Here is an 18248-nt window from a genome sequence, read left to right as displayed (position 1 = left end):
ATTGCATATGTTGACTATTTATTGGTTTTGGAGGGAGGTGGGAAGGGGGGAGGGAGGGTAGGGGGAAAAAAGGGAGAAAATATTTAATGAGAAACGTTTGTATATATTTTTTTGGTTGATATGGTTCACAGTGTGAAAAATAAAAAAATTATTTTAAAAAAACTGATCAAGACTTGTGAAATTGGATCCTGGATTTCCTCAACTCCAAACCCCAAATCAATGAGCATCTCTTGCACAATCTCCATCAATACTAGACCTCCACAAAGCTGCGAAGTTACCCCCCTGCTCTATTCACTTTACACCTTTGACTATGTGGCTCTTTATTTTAACACATTCATCTACAAATTTGCTGACGATTCCATCGTAGTGATTTGTATAAAAAGGGGTAATGAGTCAGTATACAGAAGAGATTGAAAGCAGTTGAATGGTGTGCTACTAACAACAACTTCTCACTCAATGTCACCAAAACCATGAAGCTGACTGCAGACTTTAGGAAGGAAAAACGAGAAGTGTATGATCCAGTGATCATAGGGTGAGAAAATGTAACCTGCTGGGAGTCACCATCTCGGAGGACCTTTCCTGGACCCAAAAGACTAACGTCATCGCCAAAGAACACATCAGCGCCTCTACTTCCTCAGGAGTTTGCGGAGATTTGATATGGCTTTGAAAACCTTGGCAAACTTCTGGAACTGTGGTGGAAAGTAAGCTGACCAGCTTCATTAAGGTTTGGTATGGGAACACTAACACATCTGAGCAGAAAGCCCTGCAAAAGGTAGGGGACACAGCCCATTAATTACATCATCAGCAAAACTTTCCCCAGAGAGCAGCAGCAATTATCAAGGATCCACACCAGCTAGGACTGCTCTGTTCTTACTGCTGCCATCAGGTGCCCCAAGACTCGCACCACCAGGTTCAGGAACAGCTGCTCCCCCTCCACTCGTCTCTTAAATAACAAACTCAATAAGTGACTCATTTAAGGAGACTTTCTACATTAATTAATGAATTTTTTTTCTATATTGCAGTACATTTATATTTCATTTTTTGTCTACATTTCTCCCTTTTGTATATGTATCTTTTCTTGAGTACAGTTTTTTTTTGCACTCCTTGCCAACAGGTAATCTCAGGGTTGTATGCAATGAATGCACTCTGAAAATTCCACAATAGAAGCATCTCACCAACAATGTAGACAAATTGACCAGATTTTGAGTGGTTGAGTCCAGATTAGTTAAATGAGCAGTTACACACACATTAAGCCACGCTGCTGAAGATCCAGCTGTGCTGGGTGGGTCACGTCTCCAGAATGGAGGACCATCGCCTTCCCAAGATCGTGTTATATGGCGAGCTCTCCACTGGCCACCGTGACAGAGGTGCACCAAAGAAAAGGTACAAGGACTGCCTAAAGAAATCTCTTGGTGCCTGCCACATTGACCACCGCCAGTGGGCTGATATCGCCTCAAACCGTGCATCTTGGCGCCTCACAGTTTGACGGGCAGCAACCTCCTTTGAAGAAGACCGCAGAGCCCACCTCACTGACAAAAGGCAAAGGAGGAAAAACCCAACACCCAACCCCAACCAACCAATTTTCCCCTGCAGCCGCTGCAACCGTGTCTGCCTGTCCCGCATCGGACTTGACAGCCACAAACGAGCCTGCAGCTGACGTGGACTTTTACCCCCTCCATAAATCTTCGTCCACGAAGCCAAGCCAAAGAAGAAAGCTTTGTCTTTGTAAGGATTGGAAAATTCAGTAGGCTATTCCAAAACCACCTTCCAAGCCCAAGTCCTCAATTATCAAACAGGACAAAGACAGAAGATGCTTTGGAATATCACCATCTTTCAGTTCCCACACAAGTCAGAATCAGAATTTATTGTCATAAACAAGTCATGAAGTTTGTTGCTTTGCAGTCACATCATTAGTGCAAATGTTCATATCATAACCATCTTAAAACATTACTATAAAAAAAACTTAAATAATAATGCAGGAAAAGTAAGGCAGTGTCTTTGATTCATTGAACATTCAGAAATCTGATGGCAGCGGGGAAAAAGTTGTCCTTGAGCCATTGAGTGTTCGTCTTTAGGCTCCCGTCCTTTTTTCCCCGCAATGGTAGCAGAGTAAAGAGGGTATGGCCTGGGTGGTGAGGGTCTTTGAGGATAGAGGTTATTTTTTTTAAGACACTGCCTCATGTAAACGTCCTTGATGGAGTGAATTCTAGTGCCTGTGACATTCCAGGCCGAGTTAACAACCCTCTGGAGTTTATTCTCGTCCTTAAGAGTTGGCTCCTCCATACCAGGTAGTGATGCAAACAGCCAGAATGTTCTCCACAGTACACCTGTAGAAGTTTACACACTGAATCTCCTCAGACACCTCACAAAGTATAGCTGCAGACGAGCCTTCTTTGTGATTGCATCAACTTGGAGGCTCCAAGTCAGATCCTCATAGATGTTAACACCCAAGAATTTGAAGTTCTTGACCCTCTCCACTTCCAAGCCCTCGATGAGGACTGAGTCGTGTTTCCCCCGACTTCTTCCTGAAGTCCACAATCATCTCCTTTGTTTTGCTGACATTGAGCGCAAGGTGGTGGTTGTTACAACATTCAATGAGCTGATCCATCTCCCTCCTGTACACTTTTTTCATTTTCCACCTACAGGTATAGTGTGTACAGCATTCTGATTGGTTGCATCACTGTCTGGTATGGAGGTGCTAATGCACAGAACAAGAAAAGGCTGCAGAACTCAGACAGCCCCATCATGGGCATTAGTGTTCACCCCATTGTAGTCATCTTTAAGAAGCGGTGTCTTAAGAAAACAGCCTCTATCGTCAAGGACACTTACCACCCAGACCATGCCCTTTTCTTACTGGTACCATCAGGAAGCGGGTACAGTATCCTGAAGACACACACTTCATATTAAAAAAAGTTTCTTCCCCTCCGCCATCAGATTTCTGAATGGACAATGAACCTACAGACACTACTGCACTTTTCTCTCTTTTTTGCACTAATTTTTAAATATTGTATTGACAGAACTGTAATTGATAGCAATTTTGCACCTATAAGGCACAATAGTTCTGCTACAAAACAATAAATTTTGTGACATGTACATAATAAGCCTGATTCGGATTTGAAAGTCACATGCTTTCGTGACAGGAACAGCAATACATTTTTAATCGCCAATAGGTCAAAATTCTGGAATGTATTTTGCAACAGGCTTATGGAAATATATTGAACAGAAGGTCTATAGTGTTTTGGATAACAGTGCATGACACTCTCTCATGAATAATTTAGGATGAGCAATAAATAATGCTTCTTGGTTCCCCCCCCCCCCTTAAATAATGAATTAAAAAAACCTTCCCATTGCCAAGGTCTTCTCACTGATGAATTAGCATTTTCTCAGGTTAGTTAAAGCTGTTTGATTGGATGTTAACAAAGCAATCAATATTCAGGGGACATAGGTTTGAAATAATTGTAAGAAGGGTAACAAGGAACATTTTATTTTCTAAAATTGGTGGGAATCTGGAATTTTGCCTCGAACATGAAAGTGTCCGCGTGAATGACACTCACGTGAGCTTTTTAGGATTCTCCTTGAGCTGTTTGTTGTGTTGGAACATTTTATGGTCCTCTCAGCTCTATTCCTCAACAGGCGATAGGTTTGCTACAATTCTCTATTCTCTTATTTCCCAAAGTATCAATGGGTTTTCCAGTTAACTTACAAACTAACTGCAATTCACTACTTGATATCTATTCGCCCTTCACCGCCGCGCCCCCTCCCCCCCCCCGGTGCTTTCTGATTATTCACGAGTACTATCCTTTCCAGAGCATTTTCTTTTGCTCTGCCCTTTCCAGCTTTGACCTGCGAGCTGTCACCACCATCATGTGTCTCTGCACCACCTCGAAGGAATATAGTGAATCCACAAATGCTTGATTACATAAAGATCCCTAAACTTGATACAACATCCATTTGTTTAATTCATTGACCTCCTCCAAAGGTTCCTCTCCCCCTTGCTGCCATTAAAAGACAGAAGTACAAATGCAAAAATTGTCATGAGGCACAAATACACAATGCAGCAAAAGCTACAGTTAATAATAGATGTACCATACTATCCACACGATTAGGATCAACACAAGGCCAAAACTTTACAATAATGCTTTCTTGAAGTTTATTTTGCCAACCAACAATTTATTTCAATTATTAGTAACCTGAATTAAAAGTTTTCAGAAAAAATTCAGAGTACTATAAAATCCTGGGATTAAAAAACTCTTCCAGCAATACACATGCTTCCATTCATAAGTTTTAAATGGAGTTCAAATTTCTTCAAAATGTGACCTGGCATGAAACAGTACTCACAATAAAGGCTAGTAAGAGCGAGAATTGAAGCCACTTGCATTTCATTTCCAACAGTCATTTCCCAGGCATGCCGAAAAACCATTTGCTGCTTTACCACCTCTATTGCCTCCTCCAACTTAGAACACTGAAAATAAGACCATCATTACTTTCTGAATGAAACTGCCCCGTGTCTGTCCAAGAAATAATGAGACATAAAATCAATACATTGCACACTACTATTCAGTTCTTGGAATATGGACAGAATGATGCTTAAGCATTATTTTAGTTTTATTAATCTCTGAATAAGAGTCTTTTGTATTCCACAGAACCCATGCTCCTCCTTTTCACAGGAGTGAAGAATTTATTTTTAAGTTTTGTGATGAATAGCCAGGAAATTTGCAGGAATGGACAATTCCCCTTCTATTGCACCCCCCCCCCCGCCCCCCCCCTGTAATTTGTTCATGTCCAACTACAATAATGGGCTCCAACAAAGATATCGAGCCTGTCCAATTGTTACCTGTTCTATATTACAATTTTACTTCAATAATTTCTTATGCCATCGATCTCATGCTCAAAAAACATTTCGCAAAAATGGAAGAGCCAGGTTTACCTTTACAAGGTTTTCATTAACAACACGAACAAATTGGATCAGCAGTGGTCGCTTCAACTGCAAAAGGATTTGAAAATAAATGAAGTCACTCATTGGAAGTGTAGTAGTAAAAGTCATATCATCCGGCCAAGCTTTCAATACTTACAGCATACACAAGCAGAGCTCTGTGTGCAGATTCCAAAAGATCTATGATCTTCAATGTTTTGAGATCAAGGTCCTGGGGATCACTGTAACTACAAGAACAAAAGTTTCTGACCTCCGCATCTACTGAAGAAATTTACAATGCTAGATGCAACACAGTGATATAGTTAAGTGCATTGTGAGCAATGATGGGAATAAAAAAACTGATGATGAGCCATCTTACCAATGGATGCATTGGTAAAGTCAGTAGCAGATAAAAAAGCAACAACTTATTTTACAGGCAAAATAATCACAAAGAGGAGTAAAATCGCCCAGATAACCATTGATTATTGATCTTCACACTGGATCAATTTAGGTTTATCAAAAGTTCCTGTCTCAGAAATGTTTTAACATGTCATCATTCTTTTAGAATAAAATTAGACAGCAGAAAGTAGAAAAAATAAAACAGATTTAATGGTAATAATTTTACACCAACTTTCTCTTTTCCCTGCGAGTAGTGACCCAGAGTCCTCTAGTACTTTATAATCAAGAATTGAACAGCAGCATAGCCTAAAATTACAGCGCATCTTAGCTCCAAGCTAATTTGAATTACATTCAGTTACAACCTGAAAACAAGCAACAGTATTAGGAAGTTCTGGGCAGAAATGATTCAGTTCTGTCAAAATCCAGAACTGAAATGTTCCCTCTCAACCACATATTGTTAAATTTTTCTTTTCGTGTTTTTTTTTTAAATGGTTTCCAGCATCAGTAGTACTTTGCTTTTACATCACTGTATTCAAAATCATTTCAAAATCCATTGCATTCATTCAGATCTAACAAAATCAGACAAATCCAGTGTGCCAAAATATATTTTATTCATTGGCCCACTACATCTTCTTCTTCTTTGGCTTGGCTTCGCAGACGAAGATATATGGAGGGGTAATGTCCACGTCAGCTGCAGGCTCGTTTGTGGCTGAGAAGTCCGATGCGGGACTTGCATTGGTTGCAAGGGAAAATTGGTTGGTTGGGGTTGGGTGTTGGGTTTTTCCTCCTTTGTCTTTTGTCAGTGAGGTGGGCTCTGCGGTCTTCTTCAAAGGAGGTTGCTGCCCGCCGAACTGTGAGGCGCCAAGATGCACGGTTTGAGGCAATATCAGCCCACTGGCGATGGTCAATATGGCAGGCACCAAGAGCTTTCTTTAGGCCGTCCTTGTACCTCTTCTTTGGTGCACCTCTGTCTCAGTGGCCAGTGGAGAGCTCACTATATAACACGATCTTGGGAAGGCGATGGTCCTCCATTCTGGAGACGTGACCTACCCAGCGCAGTTTGATCTTCAGCAGCGTGGATTCGATGCTGTCGGCCTCTGCCATCTCCAGTACTTCGATGCTGGAAATGAAGTCGCTCCAATGAATGTTGAGGATGGAGCGGAGACAACGCTGGTGGAAGCATTCTAGGAGCCGTAGGTGATGCCGGTAAAGGACCCATGATTCGGAGCCAAACAGGAGTGTGGGTATGACAACGGCTCTGTATACGCTAATCTTTGTGAGGTTTTTCAGTTGGTTGTTTTTCCAAACTCTTTTGTGTAGTCTTCCAAAGGCGCTATTTGCCTTGGCGAGTCTGTTGTCTATCTCGTTGTCGATCCTTGCATCCGGTGAAATGGTGCAGCCGAGATAGGTAAACTGGTTGACCGTTTTGAGTTTTGTGTGCCCGACGGAGATGTGGGGGTGCTGGTAGTCATGGTGGGGAGCTGGCTGATGGAGGACCTCAGTTTTCTTCAGGCTGACTTCCAGGCCAAACATTTTGGCAGTTTCCGCAAAACAGGACGTCAAGCGCTGAAGAGCTGGCTCTGAATGGGCAACTAAAGCGGCATCGTCTGCAAAGAGTAGTTCACGGACAAGTTGCTCTTGTGTCTTGGTGTGAGCTTGCAGGCGCCTCAGATTGAAGAGACTGCCATCCGTGCGGTACCGGATGTAAACAGCGTCTTCATTGTTGAGGCCCACTACATAAAACTTCAGTAATGCCCAACCTCAAAGGCCAAAGACAGAACAAATCAGGCATTTCACAGCCTCATAACCAGACAATTGGTGTGGTTAATGAGCTCAGAGATAAAGGAAAGAGATAGGGAATCAGAGGTACTGGGATATGCATTTGTAAAGGCCAAATGGAAACAATTCTCACTTTACGACACACAAGAAACTCCAGATAGTGGAATCTGAAGCCAAACAATCTGATGGAGAAATTTGGTAGGTCAAGAAGCATCAGTGGGGAGGAATCACACGATGGGGTAGTGGCCGGTCGGGTAAAACCAGCCCTCATCAGAAAAAAAAAAATAAAAGTTAGAAAAAGACAAAGCTCAACAAGTATAAAATATAAGAAATAGAAGATAAACTTACAGAGAAGAGAAAGAAGATGGCACCCAAGAAGGAGAAAGTAAAAACAAACGAAAAAAAAAGTAGAAAAGTCGCCGGAGAAGAAAAAAGGCCTTACCTGCAAGAAGGAACAGGGAGCTGAGGTTGGTGCCTGCCCTGCGGAGTCGTGACCTCCTGACCGATGGACTTCAAAAATGGCTCTTGGAGCCAAACAAAAGTGCACAATCAAAGAAAAAAGAAAACACCGACGGGAGGAGGGCACAACAGAGGAGTGGACAGCCACAGCACGACCAGCTGAGGGATGTCCAACACCAGGTTGGGAGGAGAGAGCAAGGAAACAGACGAGGGAGAAAGACGGCGGGGTGACCGACAAGAGGATCAACGGCAGGGGGCCCGACAGATGGGCAGCCCAGGAGAAAAGAAGAAGACACAAACACAGGTACAGGCACAGATGATCAAGATCCTCACAGAGAATAGAAGGTAAAACAGATGAACAGAATATAGATAAAGCCTTTTTTGAAGAACAAATGAGAGCATTAAAAGAATGGTTATCATTAGAATTTAGTGCAATTAAAAGAAAAATGAAAAGAGCAGAAGATAAAATGCAAAGTTTAGAACCGGTCATGACAGAAATAGGGAAAGAGTAGAGAATGTGGAAGAGTGGGAAATGGCTGCAAAAATGGAAGTAAATGACAAGAGAAAAACTGAAAGTGACAAAAAAATTTAAAAGACACAAGAGTTGTTATCTCAGAAAATTGATATGGTGGAAAATTAAAATTGGCAAAACAACATAAAAATAGTGGGTCTGAAGGAGGGTGAAGAAAGCACAGACATGAAGGAATTTATAAAAGGATGGATCCCGAATCCTGGGAATGACAAAAATGCAGGAAGAAATGGAAATAGAAAGGGCACACAGAACATGAGCTCCAAAACTGCAGACACATCAAAAACCAAGATCCATCTTGGTAAAATTTTTGAGATATACGACAAGAGAAAATATACTGGAGCAGGCAAGGAATAAAGTTAGAGAAGATAATAAGCCATTGGAATACAAGTCAAAAAATATTTTTTTTTACCCAGACATAAGTTTTGAACTCTTAAAGAGGAGAAAGGAGTTTAATACAGCAAAAACGATTTTATGGAAAAAAGGTTATAAATTCATGTTAAGACATCCAGCCGTGCTTAAAATATTTATACCCAGGGAGCAAAACAGACTGTTCTTGGATCCAGAGGAAACACAAGAATTTGCAGAACGTTTGCAGGACAGAAGGAGAGATGTAACAAGAATGAGGAATGGCGATAAAGTATATATAAAGATGTAAAAACAATGTATATATAAAGAACTAAAGAGAGAAAAGAGAAGGGAAGGAAAGAAGGGGGAAAAAAAGAGCTTTGTTATATGTGTAAAAAAGTGTTTTCTGAGGGGGCTGGGTAAAGAGGGAATAACCATCACTGCAAAATCAGTTGACGCTTGCGAGCAAGATCACAATCCAAATGGAAAGTGGAGTTGTGGTTGCCCGGCAAGGGATAAGGGGCAACTCAGAGAGGGGGGGAGCATTTGGAGTTAAGGTATTATTGGGAGTGGGAATTGTTGGAGTATTTTATGTTTTAAATGTGTTGTCGTAGATTGAGTTCAAAAAGGGAAAACTAAGACATGAAAATGGGAAAAAGGGGGATGGAGGTGGCGAGGAAGCGGAAAAGTGGTGGAAGCAAGATATAAGATGGCCATGTTAAACTATATGACTATAAACATTAATGGAATACATAACCAAATTAAAAGGAAGAGACTACTAAATTTACTGAGGAAAGAAAAAATAGATATAGCATTTATGCAGGAAACGCATCTAACTGAAGTGGAACATAACAAATTAAAGAGAGAATGGGTAGGACACGTAGCGGCACCATCATATAATTCAAAAGCTATAGTCATATTAGTTAACAAAAATGTACCAATCAAAATAGAGGAGGAAATAATAGATCCAGCAGGGAGGTATGTAATGATGAAGTGTCAGATATATTCAGAATTTTGGAATTTGCTCAATATATATGGGCCTAACGAGGAGGATCAAAAGTTTATGCAGGATATTTTTTTGAAGATTGCAGACACACAGGGAAATATATTGATAGGAGGGGATTTTTAACCTTAATTTGCATCCAATGTTGGATAAAACTGGACAAAAGACAAGCAGAAAGAACAAAGTAGCCAAATTTATGGTTAAATCAATGAAGGAAATGAAACTTATGGATATATGGAGGAGGCAACACCCAAGAGAGAAGGAATACTCATATTATTCAAGTAGGCATAAAACATATTCAAGGATTTGTATGTTTTTGTTGTCAGCCCATATTTAAGGGAGAGTTAGGAAAACTGAGTATAAAGCTAGACTATTATCAGATCATTCACCCGTTATTAGCAATAGAACTGGAGGACATCCCACCAAGAACATATAGATGGAGGTTAACCTCCATGCTACTTAAAAGGCAGGAATTTAAAGAGCTTATTGAATGCCAAATTAAAACATATTTTGAAATAAACACAGAATCAGTGAAAGACAAATTTATATTATGAGACACAATGAAAGCCTTCATTAGAGGACAGGTAATAAGTTATGTAACGAAGATGAAAAAGGATTACAATCGGGAAATAAAGCAGTTTGAAAGGGAGATAGTAAGTACAGAAAAGGAACTAGTAAAAAGATAATATAATGAAAAAGAGAGAATTGGTGGACAAAAAAATAAAATACGAAACATTACAAACGTATAAGGTGGAGAAGAACATAATGAAAACAAAGCAAAAGTATTATGAACTGGGAGAAAAAACACATAAAATATTAGCCTGGCAACTTAAAACAGAACAAGCTAAAAGAACTGTATCGGCATCAAGGAAAAAGGACAAACAAATTACATATAACCCAAGAGAGATGAATGAATAAGGAATTTTATGAACAATTATAGCAAATTGAAAACAAAGGGAAAGATGATAAAATAAAGGAATTTTTAGCTAAAATTGAACTGCCAAAATTGCAAGAGGACTAAAACAAACTAATAAAACCATTTGAAATAGAGGAAGTACAGGAGATATTAAAAAATCTGCCGAACAATAAAACACCAGGAGAGGATGGATTTCCAATAGAATTTTATAAAACATTTAAAGAGTTATTAATTCCTCCTCTCCTGGAAGTAATGAACCAAGTAGAAGAAACACAAAACTTGCCAGCTTCATGTAAGACAGCAATAATTACAGTAATACCAAGGACGGGGAAGGATCCATTAACACCAGCATCATATAGACCAATATCTCTACTTAACTCAGATTATAATAGCGAAATTATTAGGAAACAGATTGGCTGATTGTGTACCAAAAATAGTAAAACAAGATCAAACTGGATTTATTAAGAAAAGATGAAAAGCGGATAATGTCTGTAAACTTATTAACCTAATTCATGCAGTTCAAGGAAATAACAAACCAACAGTGGCTGTTGCTTTAGACGCAGAAAAAGCCTTTGACAGAGTAGAGTGGAACTACTTATTTAAGTATTACAGAAGTTCAATCTACCAGAAAAATATATAAATTGGATTAAAGCATTGTATAATGGACCGTTGGTGAAAGTAGCAGTAAATGGATATATATCAATCCAATTTAAATTAAGTAGGTCAACTAGACAGGAATGTCCATTATTCCCCCTTCTTGTTCACCTTAGCAATAGAACTGATAAGAATAGAAAATAAAAGGGATAAAAATAAAGGAGGAGTATAAAATCAGCTTATTTGCAGATGACATCATAGTATACCTAACAGAACCAGAGATATCAATAAAAGAATTACATTAAGAAATTGAAAGAATCTGGAGAAATATTGGGGTACAAGATCAACGCAAAGAAAAGTAAAGTGATGCCAATGAGTAATGCAGATTATACAGAATTTAAAAAAGAATCACCATTTAAATGGCAAGCACAAGCAATCCTTGGTATCAGGTTAGATACCAAGTGACTTAAGTCACTTGAACAAATGAAATATTCAGCCACTAATAAAGAAATTGCAGGAAGACTTAGAACATTGGAAAGAATTACCACTAACGTTGATAGGGAGGTTAAACTGCATTAAAATGAACGAGTTCCCAAGGATACAATACTTATTTCAAATGTTACCAATTCCCTTAACAGAAAAATTCTTTAATGAACGAAAGAGAATAATAAGGAAATTCTTGTGGAAAGGGGGGAAAACCGAGGATAGCGATAGATAAATTAACAGAGAGGTATAACCAAGGTGGTTTGCAGTTAACAAACTTTAAAAATTATTATAGAGCAGCACAATTAAGGTATTTATCAGATTTTTACCAGAAAAGGGAAAACCCAGACTGGACTAAGATAGAACTAGATAAAATAGGGGAGAAGGTACTGGAACATATAATTTATAAGTGGGATGAAAAGTTGGTGCAATATTAAAAACTCACCAGTATTGCATCATTTACTTAATATATGGAAGATCCACTTAGAAAGGAAAAAAAACAAATTACCAAATACCAAAATTATTATTGACGCAAAATCCACTAATCCCTTTTGCAATAGATAGCCTTTCCTTTAGAGAATGGGAGAGAAAAGGAATCAAAAGAATAGAAAATTGTTTTTTGGGAAATAATTTATTAACATTTGAACAGTTGAAGTACAAATATGGAATAACTCACGGTACAACGTTTACATATCATCAACTGAAAGCTTATTTAAAGGATAAATTGGGAAGCAGACTGAGATTACCAGAAGAAAGCAGCTTTGAATATGTGATTACAGACACAATGATAATTAAAAGATTTATAATGAACATCTACATTAAGCTGCAAGATAAGGAAAATTATGAAATAAACTATAAACCTAAACAAAAGTGGGAAAAGGATTTAAACAAAGATAAAGAATGAAGCATGGGAAAAGTTATGTTCTGGAACTATGAAGAATACAATAAACACAAGATTACGCATGATACAGTACAATTGATTACACAGGGTATATATCACTCCTCAAAAATTAAAAGAATGGGATCCAACAGTATCAGATAGATGTTTTCGCTGTAAGAAGGAAATGGGAACAACAGTACATGCAATTCGGGCATGTATGAAAGTGAATACGTTTTGGGAAGTATTAAATCAAATATTAAATGAAATCACAAAAAATAACATACCAAAAAATCCAGAGATCTTTCTTTTAAGTAACGTAAGTAAAGAATTAGGCCTCAAATTGGATAAAGTGCAAAAAAAGATTCTTTATGATAGCCTTAGCTGTAGCAAAAAATGTATAATGTCAACTTGGAAAATGGAAGAGAGCATGAGAATACAGCAATGGTACATGGAAATGAATAAATGTACTCCATTGGAAAAAATAACATATAATTTAAAAAATTAAGTCACATTGTTTGAACAAATTTGGGAACCGTACATGGAACATAACAGAGAGAGCTTGCCTCGGACCTCTATCCCCTAAAATGATAAAAAGGCAAAATGACTTGATTCAGTGTATAACAAATAGATGATGCATTTTTCTTGTTTATTTTCCTTTGTGTGAAGATATTGTTTTATGGTTTTATTGTATATGTTGAATATTTATGGGTTTTGGAAGGGGTTGGGAAGAGGGGAGGGAGGGAAAGGGGGGGGGGAAGGGAGAAAAAAATGCCACTGTGTATATTTAATGAGAAACATTTGTACATATTTTGGTTGATATAGTTTAGTGTGAAAAATAGAAAAATAGATATAAAAAAGAAGCATCAGTGAGAGAAAAAGCAAATCCAAGAGCCTGGCGGAATGCTAACCTTGAAATCAGGCTACCATCATGCTGCCAAAAAGGCCTGATTAGTTGTATTGTTTACCAAGCTACCAAAATTACTGCAAAACTTACTCTTCATATTCAATGAGCGCTGCTTGAACAGCCCATTTTCTGCACAGTTCATCTTTGTAAGGCCTGCCAAAAAGTATAGGGCTCAGGAGCTGGACCTTTACAATGTGGCAATATCTCTTCAAAACAGATGTCCTCAGATAACACCATCGCTTAGGGATCAGAACTAGAAACAAGAACATGGACCACCTTAGAAAGAAAACTGCAACTAGACAACCCAATCTAATCAAATGAAACTCGGAAGTCTGCAGGCACAGTGATTGCAATAAAAACAGATGCTGGAGGAACTCAGCAGTTCTCGCAGCGTCCATAGGAGACCTACCTTGAAGAAAGGCTCAGACCTGAAACGTCAGTATCAGTATCTTTACCTCCAAGACCTGCTGAGTTACTCCAACATTTGTGTTTAATCAGCAACACAAGTTCAATAGAACCGAGCTAAATAAAAGTATAAAACTTGTATGAAAAGTCATTTTCCCCCTAATGCCATTGTTAATAGCCTTTGAGCTTTTACAGTCCATGACTAGTTTCAAAGCACTGTTACACAATTGTTATTTCTTTCTCAAAGTTTAGTTCATGCACAGGATTTGCAGAACCTATTATTTTCATGACTGAATAGGGCAGAATTTCACTCTATATTTGAATGCTCTGAAAAATAAGAAAAACAAAATATTAATGTTTACAAATGTAGGCCCTCATCCCCACTTTACATTTTTGAAATGATACCATAATATTACAATGAATAAAATTTTGCTAAGATCACAACTTGTCTTCTGTACATTCCTAATTGTCACTCTTAATAGGGAAGTAACAAGCTTATCCCAGTTCCTTAAGCTCAAGGAAAGGAAAACAGAAAGACAAGCACAAATACAATAGCTGGGAAATAAGCTAACTTTAAATTAGTAATTTTGTTATTGTTAGCATTCTGACACCTCCCAGAGTTGTCTTACCTTCATAGCTCAACTGTGGTGGTTTAAATGGTGGAAACCATGGTTTCAATTCCTGCAATCAAAATGGACAATAACTCAAGTGAATGTATTAGTGATTCGTCCATTCCATGTCAAAGAATTTTCAATTTCTGCATAAATATAGAACTAAACTTAGCATCCACAATCAGGAATTTTTAGAAAACAGACTGTTTTATTGGCTAAAGATAAAGTTGTGGGATCAAAAGAACATTAAGAAACTTTGGAATTCTCTACTTCAGATGGTAGTGAATACTCATTCAACAGATCAACTTAAGACTGAGGCTAACATATTCTTGAGCAGCAAGGAAAAGAGTGCAGGATATGGCACCTCTGTAAAACAATTCTAAATCAGCTTTAAGTTCCATTAAATACTTATCATTTAACACAAATAGCATTTGGCAAAAAAAATTGCATGGTTCACCTTGTCAAAACAGTCATGGTTTGCTTTAGATTCATTACATCCTGGGTGAAAAGAGAATGACTATCTTCCAATTTCTTTTCAGGTCAATGAGTATTCCCGAGAAAATGAAAAATTTACTGTATCTACTCCTTTATGTAATTTTGCCAAGTTCTTGGGGAACCTGATCCTTTCACAAAGCAGTAGAAACCTGTATAACATTGCAATTAAGATCCAACTAATAGCAATTAAAATACTTAAATTTTATCAAATATCTTGTTCTAGCTATTTACAAATACAGGCATTCCAACCAGTGGCCATAATATATTCTAGTACACTGTCCAGAAGGTCACGATAAAGCTAATTCCTTAAATGTTTAAATTACCATTTAGACATACAGCATTGTAACAGGCCCATGAGTCTGTGTCGCCCAAATACACCAATTGAACTCTAACCCTGGTACATTTTGAATGGTGGGTAGAAACTGGAGCACCCAGAAGAAATCCAAGCAGACAGAGAGAGAACATACAAACTTCTTACAAACAGTGTCAGATTTAAACCCGGGTTGCTGGCACTGTAACAGCATTGTGCTATCGCTATGTTAACCATGCCACCCTTATTCTGTAGATTGTTCAGAAAAAAAAGACAATGATTACACATATAGATTTAGATATTTTCACAGTGAGAAGGTTATCACAGTGGCTCTCAGCCTTTTTTTCATGCACAGACCTCCTTAAGTATTCCTTTAGACTACACATAATAATCCATGGACTGCCAGTGGTTCACTTCCCATGGGTTAAGAAATACTGCACAAATCCTTATTTTTCAAAATAAAGTCATCAATGAGATTCAACTCGTGACAAACAGAAGTGTCAAATAAACTGTATTTTAATCAGGGAAATTAGTGAATTAAATTGCCTCTTCATTTACCTCATCAGAGGAAACTATATCTGGTAAATCACTTGAATCAGAAGAAGAATCACATTCACTGTCCCAACTTTCCGAGTTCATCGTTGTAATTATGGAACTGGAATGCAAAATTTTGACATTTAATATGTTTATCTTATGGCAATCAAATTTCTCCTATCGAACAAAAGTAGATAACAGAGGCCAAGCACAGAAACATGCCCAGCTTGTCCATGCCAACATGTCCTGGTTTATACCAACTAAACAAAGTTGGCATTTCACCACTGCTACATCGCTGGCGATTCTCCCTCCCTCCCCCCCCCTCCCCCCCTCCCCCCCCCTCCCCCCTCTCTCCCCCCCCTCCCCCCTCTCTCCCCCCCCTCCCCTCCCTCCCTTCCCCCCCACCCTCCCTCCCTTCCCCCCCCACCCTCCCTCCCTTCCCCCCCCACCCTCCCTCCCTTTCCCCCCCACCCTCCCTCCCTTCCCCCCCACCCTCCCTCCCTTCCCCCCCACCCCACCCCGCGCCAGGCGACGCTCCAGGGTCCGACAGTCCCAAAATAGTCTTCCCCGAGCCAAGGCCCAGTTGAAGGAAATCAGGTGAGGGAGAGGCCTCGGGGATGGTCCATTGGCAGGAGGGGCGGAATAAAAAGACAGAGATGCCAAGAATGGGCTGGTGTGATGGGATTATGAGGGTAATTTATCCGCGGCCAAATACCCACCTAAACAAAAAACAAGGATCAGAGCGGCCAAATGCAGGCAGGCGGTCGCTCTCGAGCCGCCGACCCGTTCCGAGAATCCACTGACCCCGCAACGACTGTCTCCTAGACCTCTACTACTTTCCAATCCGTTGCCGTCCTCCACAACAATGGCGTCGCCTCATTACATCTCGCGAGAGCGGGCCGGAATGACCGCGGTGCCTGACGGGGAATGTAGTCTATCGTCAGTTGAGAGGGTAAATTTGAAAACTGTGATATCCAAAAGCTATTAAATATTAAGATCAGCCTGATTGATTGCAATTCGGAATAAATATAGTAAGGAATGGCATAATATCCCTTAAATGCTTCATCAGTTTCAGATTTAGGGCTGGTGATAGAGCAATATTTGGGATAGGGATGCAAACAAGAAAATCTGCAGATGCTGAGGTTTGATGCAGAACAAAGTCAGCATGTTGCGCAGCCTCCAGAGAAAGATCAAGTGAAAGTCGTCAGGAGTGCCAACAAGTATGTAGAGCTCAAAAGATGGATTAGTCAGGGACCACCTCCAGTGGGGAGATCCAGAGGGGAGGCTGGTCCAAGTCCCAGTAGCCGGAGGAAGCTCCAGCCCCCATGGGGCTTCCCCCCATACAGCAGTCTCTGTGAGTCCCCAGCAGGGTGACATCACCAAACTTTAGCCCTGCAAACTTCAGCAGGTGCTCCCTGCTCCATGTATACTGATCCCATCGTGTCATATACTGAGGAAACCTGGGACTATTTTATGCTAGAGCATGAACACTAACACTGTAAGAGCCACATCACACTTGAGAGTGGAGCATGCACCGTGAGACATATTGTATTTATACATGACCCAGTAGCTGGATGTAAGGAAATGTGCTGTTAAACTTACAAGCCTTTCTAGTGTTTAGTAACACCTCTGATGGAACCACCCAGTGTTATGCTGATAGCTGGCCCAACCTCTCGGCTCCGCCCCCATCTGCCCACATATAACCCTGGTTTCCCACCTATACCCAGAACCCTTCTGAAGACTACTGTTGAACCTTACCCTTGGTTATAAGCTAATAAAAGCATTTGTTCTCTCTCCAGTCATGAGAGCTTTTATTAATTCTATAATTTTATAAGCTTATTCTTTACCAATGGAAGCACACCTCAAGCTAGGCATGCTAATAGTAGACTCACTGTCCCCCAATGTGGCTGAAGAGTTCATGTACTAGCTAGAATGTTTCCAGGCCTACCTGAACACAATCAGAGACATCTTCCACACCAATGAACTCAGGAGGTCTACACTTGTTTCGAGAGTAGGAATGAAAGGGTATGCAGTCATCAGTGGCTGCTATACGCATGACGCTAAAGTCACAGAACGAGGTCCTATCGAGGCACCGACTCGCTCTGTGTCGCCAGCGGCCAGGAGAGACGATTATTGACTACCTGCTGGATCTGTGTATGCTTGCTAAGAAGTGCAGGTACGAAGCGACTATGGGTTGCGTTCATGAGGAAGTACAGATCCAGGACACTCTAGTCCAAGGGGTCCACTTGCGGTACATGAGGCAGCGACTACTTGAGTCGGATAAGAATGACCTGGTGAGACACATCGAGCTGGCCAAATCACTGGAACAGGCCAAGCTCAAGTGCGACGACCTTGAAGCCAGTGAACTTGCCCACTCAGGTGAGCCCTTCCATGGACCGGGTGCACCCGCTCCCACTACCTCTGCCCTAATGACTGCCGCTTCCCATGCCAGGAAATGCTTTTTTTGCAGCAAGAGCCAGCATCCCCGATCTTGTTGCCAGGCAAAAGGCTCAGTGTGTTCCAGCTGTGGTAAGAAAGGACATTGGGTGAGGGTTTGCCACATGAGGGGAAGCTCAGGGAGGCCCATGATCTGCACCACTCCCGGATCCAATTCCAGCCTCAAGCCATCTGCCCCGAAATCCCACTTGCTTCGCGACATGCCAACAGGGAGTGGCAGTGAGGAAACG

At 40.2% G+C, this 18248-nt stretch overlaps 1 protein-coding gene across 4 annotated transcripts in view; it reads right to left on the bottom strand.

The window, feature by feature from the left end:
* The window catches only part of LOC138741195 (golgin subfamily B member 1-like), a 98614-nt gene extending 82174 nt beyond the window's left edge, over positions 1–16440 (bottom strand). For 3 of the 4 annotated variants that reach the window (XR_011343378.1, XM_069894910.1, XM_069894912.1), the window contains exons 1-6: positions 15586–15619; positions 14241–14292; positions 13297–13938; positions 5073–5160; positions 4928–4984; positions 4339–4462 (exon numbers count right to left, since the gene is read on the bottom strand). Coding sequence is in view for 3 of the 4 variants with exons in the window: in XM_069894910.1 (XP_069751011.1) it covers positions 4339–4462; positions 4928–4984; positions 5073–5160; positions 13297–13604 (577 nt within the window). In the remaining variant the exon portion in view is untranslated. Of the gene's footprint in view, positions 1–4338; positions 4463–4927; positions 4985–5072; positions 5161–13296; positions 13939–14240; positions 14293–15585; positions 15683–16280 lie in introns of those variants that run through there. The other variant, XM_069894911.1, reaches the window with a different exon arrangement.
* Between the last annotated feature and the right edge of the window lie 1808 nt (positions 16441–18248).

This window comes from Narcine bancroftii, chromosome 8 (assembly GCF_036971445.1).
Source record: "Narcine bancroftii isolate sNarBan1 chromosome 8, sNarBan1.hap1, whole genome shotgun sequence".
Taxonomy (NCBI): domain Eukaryota; kingdom Metazoa; phylum Chordata; class Chondrichthyes; order Torpediniformes; family Narcinidae; genus Narcine; species Narcine bancroftii.
The sequence above is the reverse complement of the archived record's forward strand: the minus strand, read 5'-3'. Positions and strand labels throughout refer to the sequence as shown.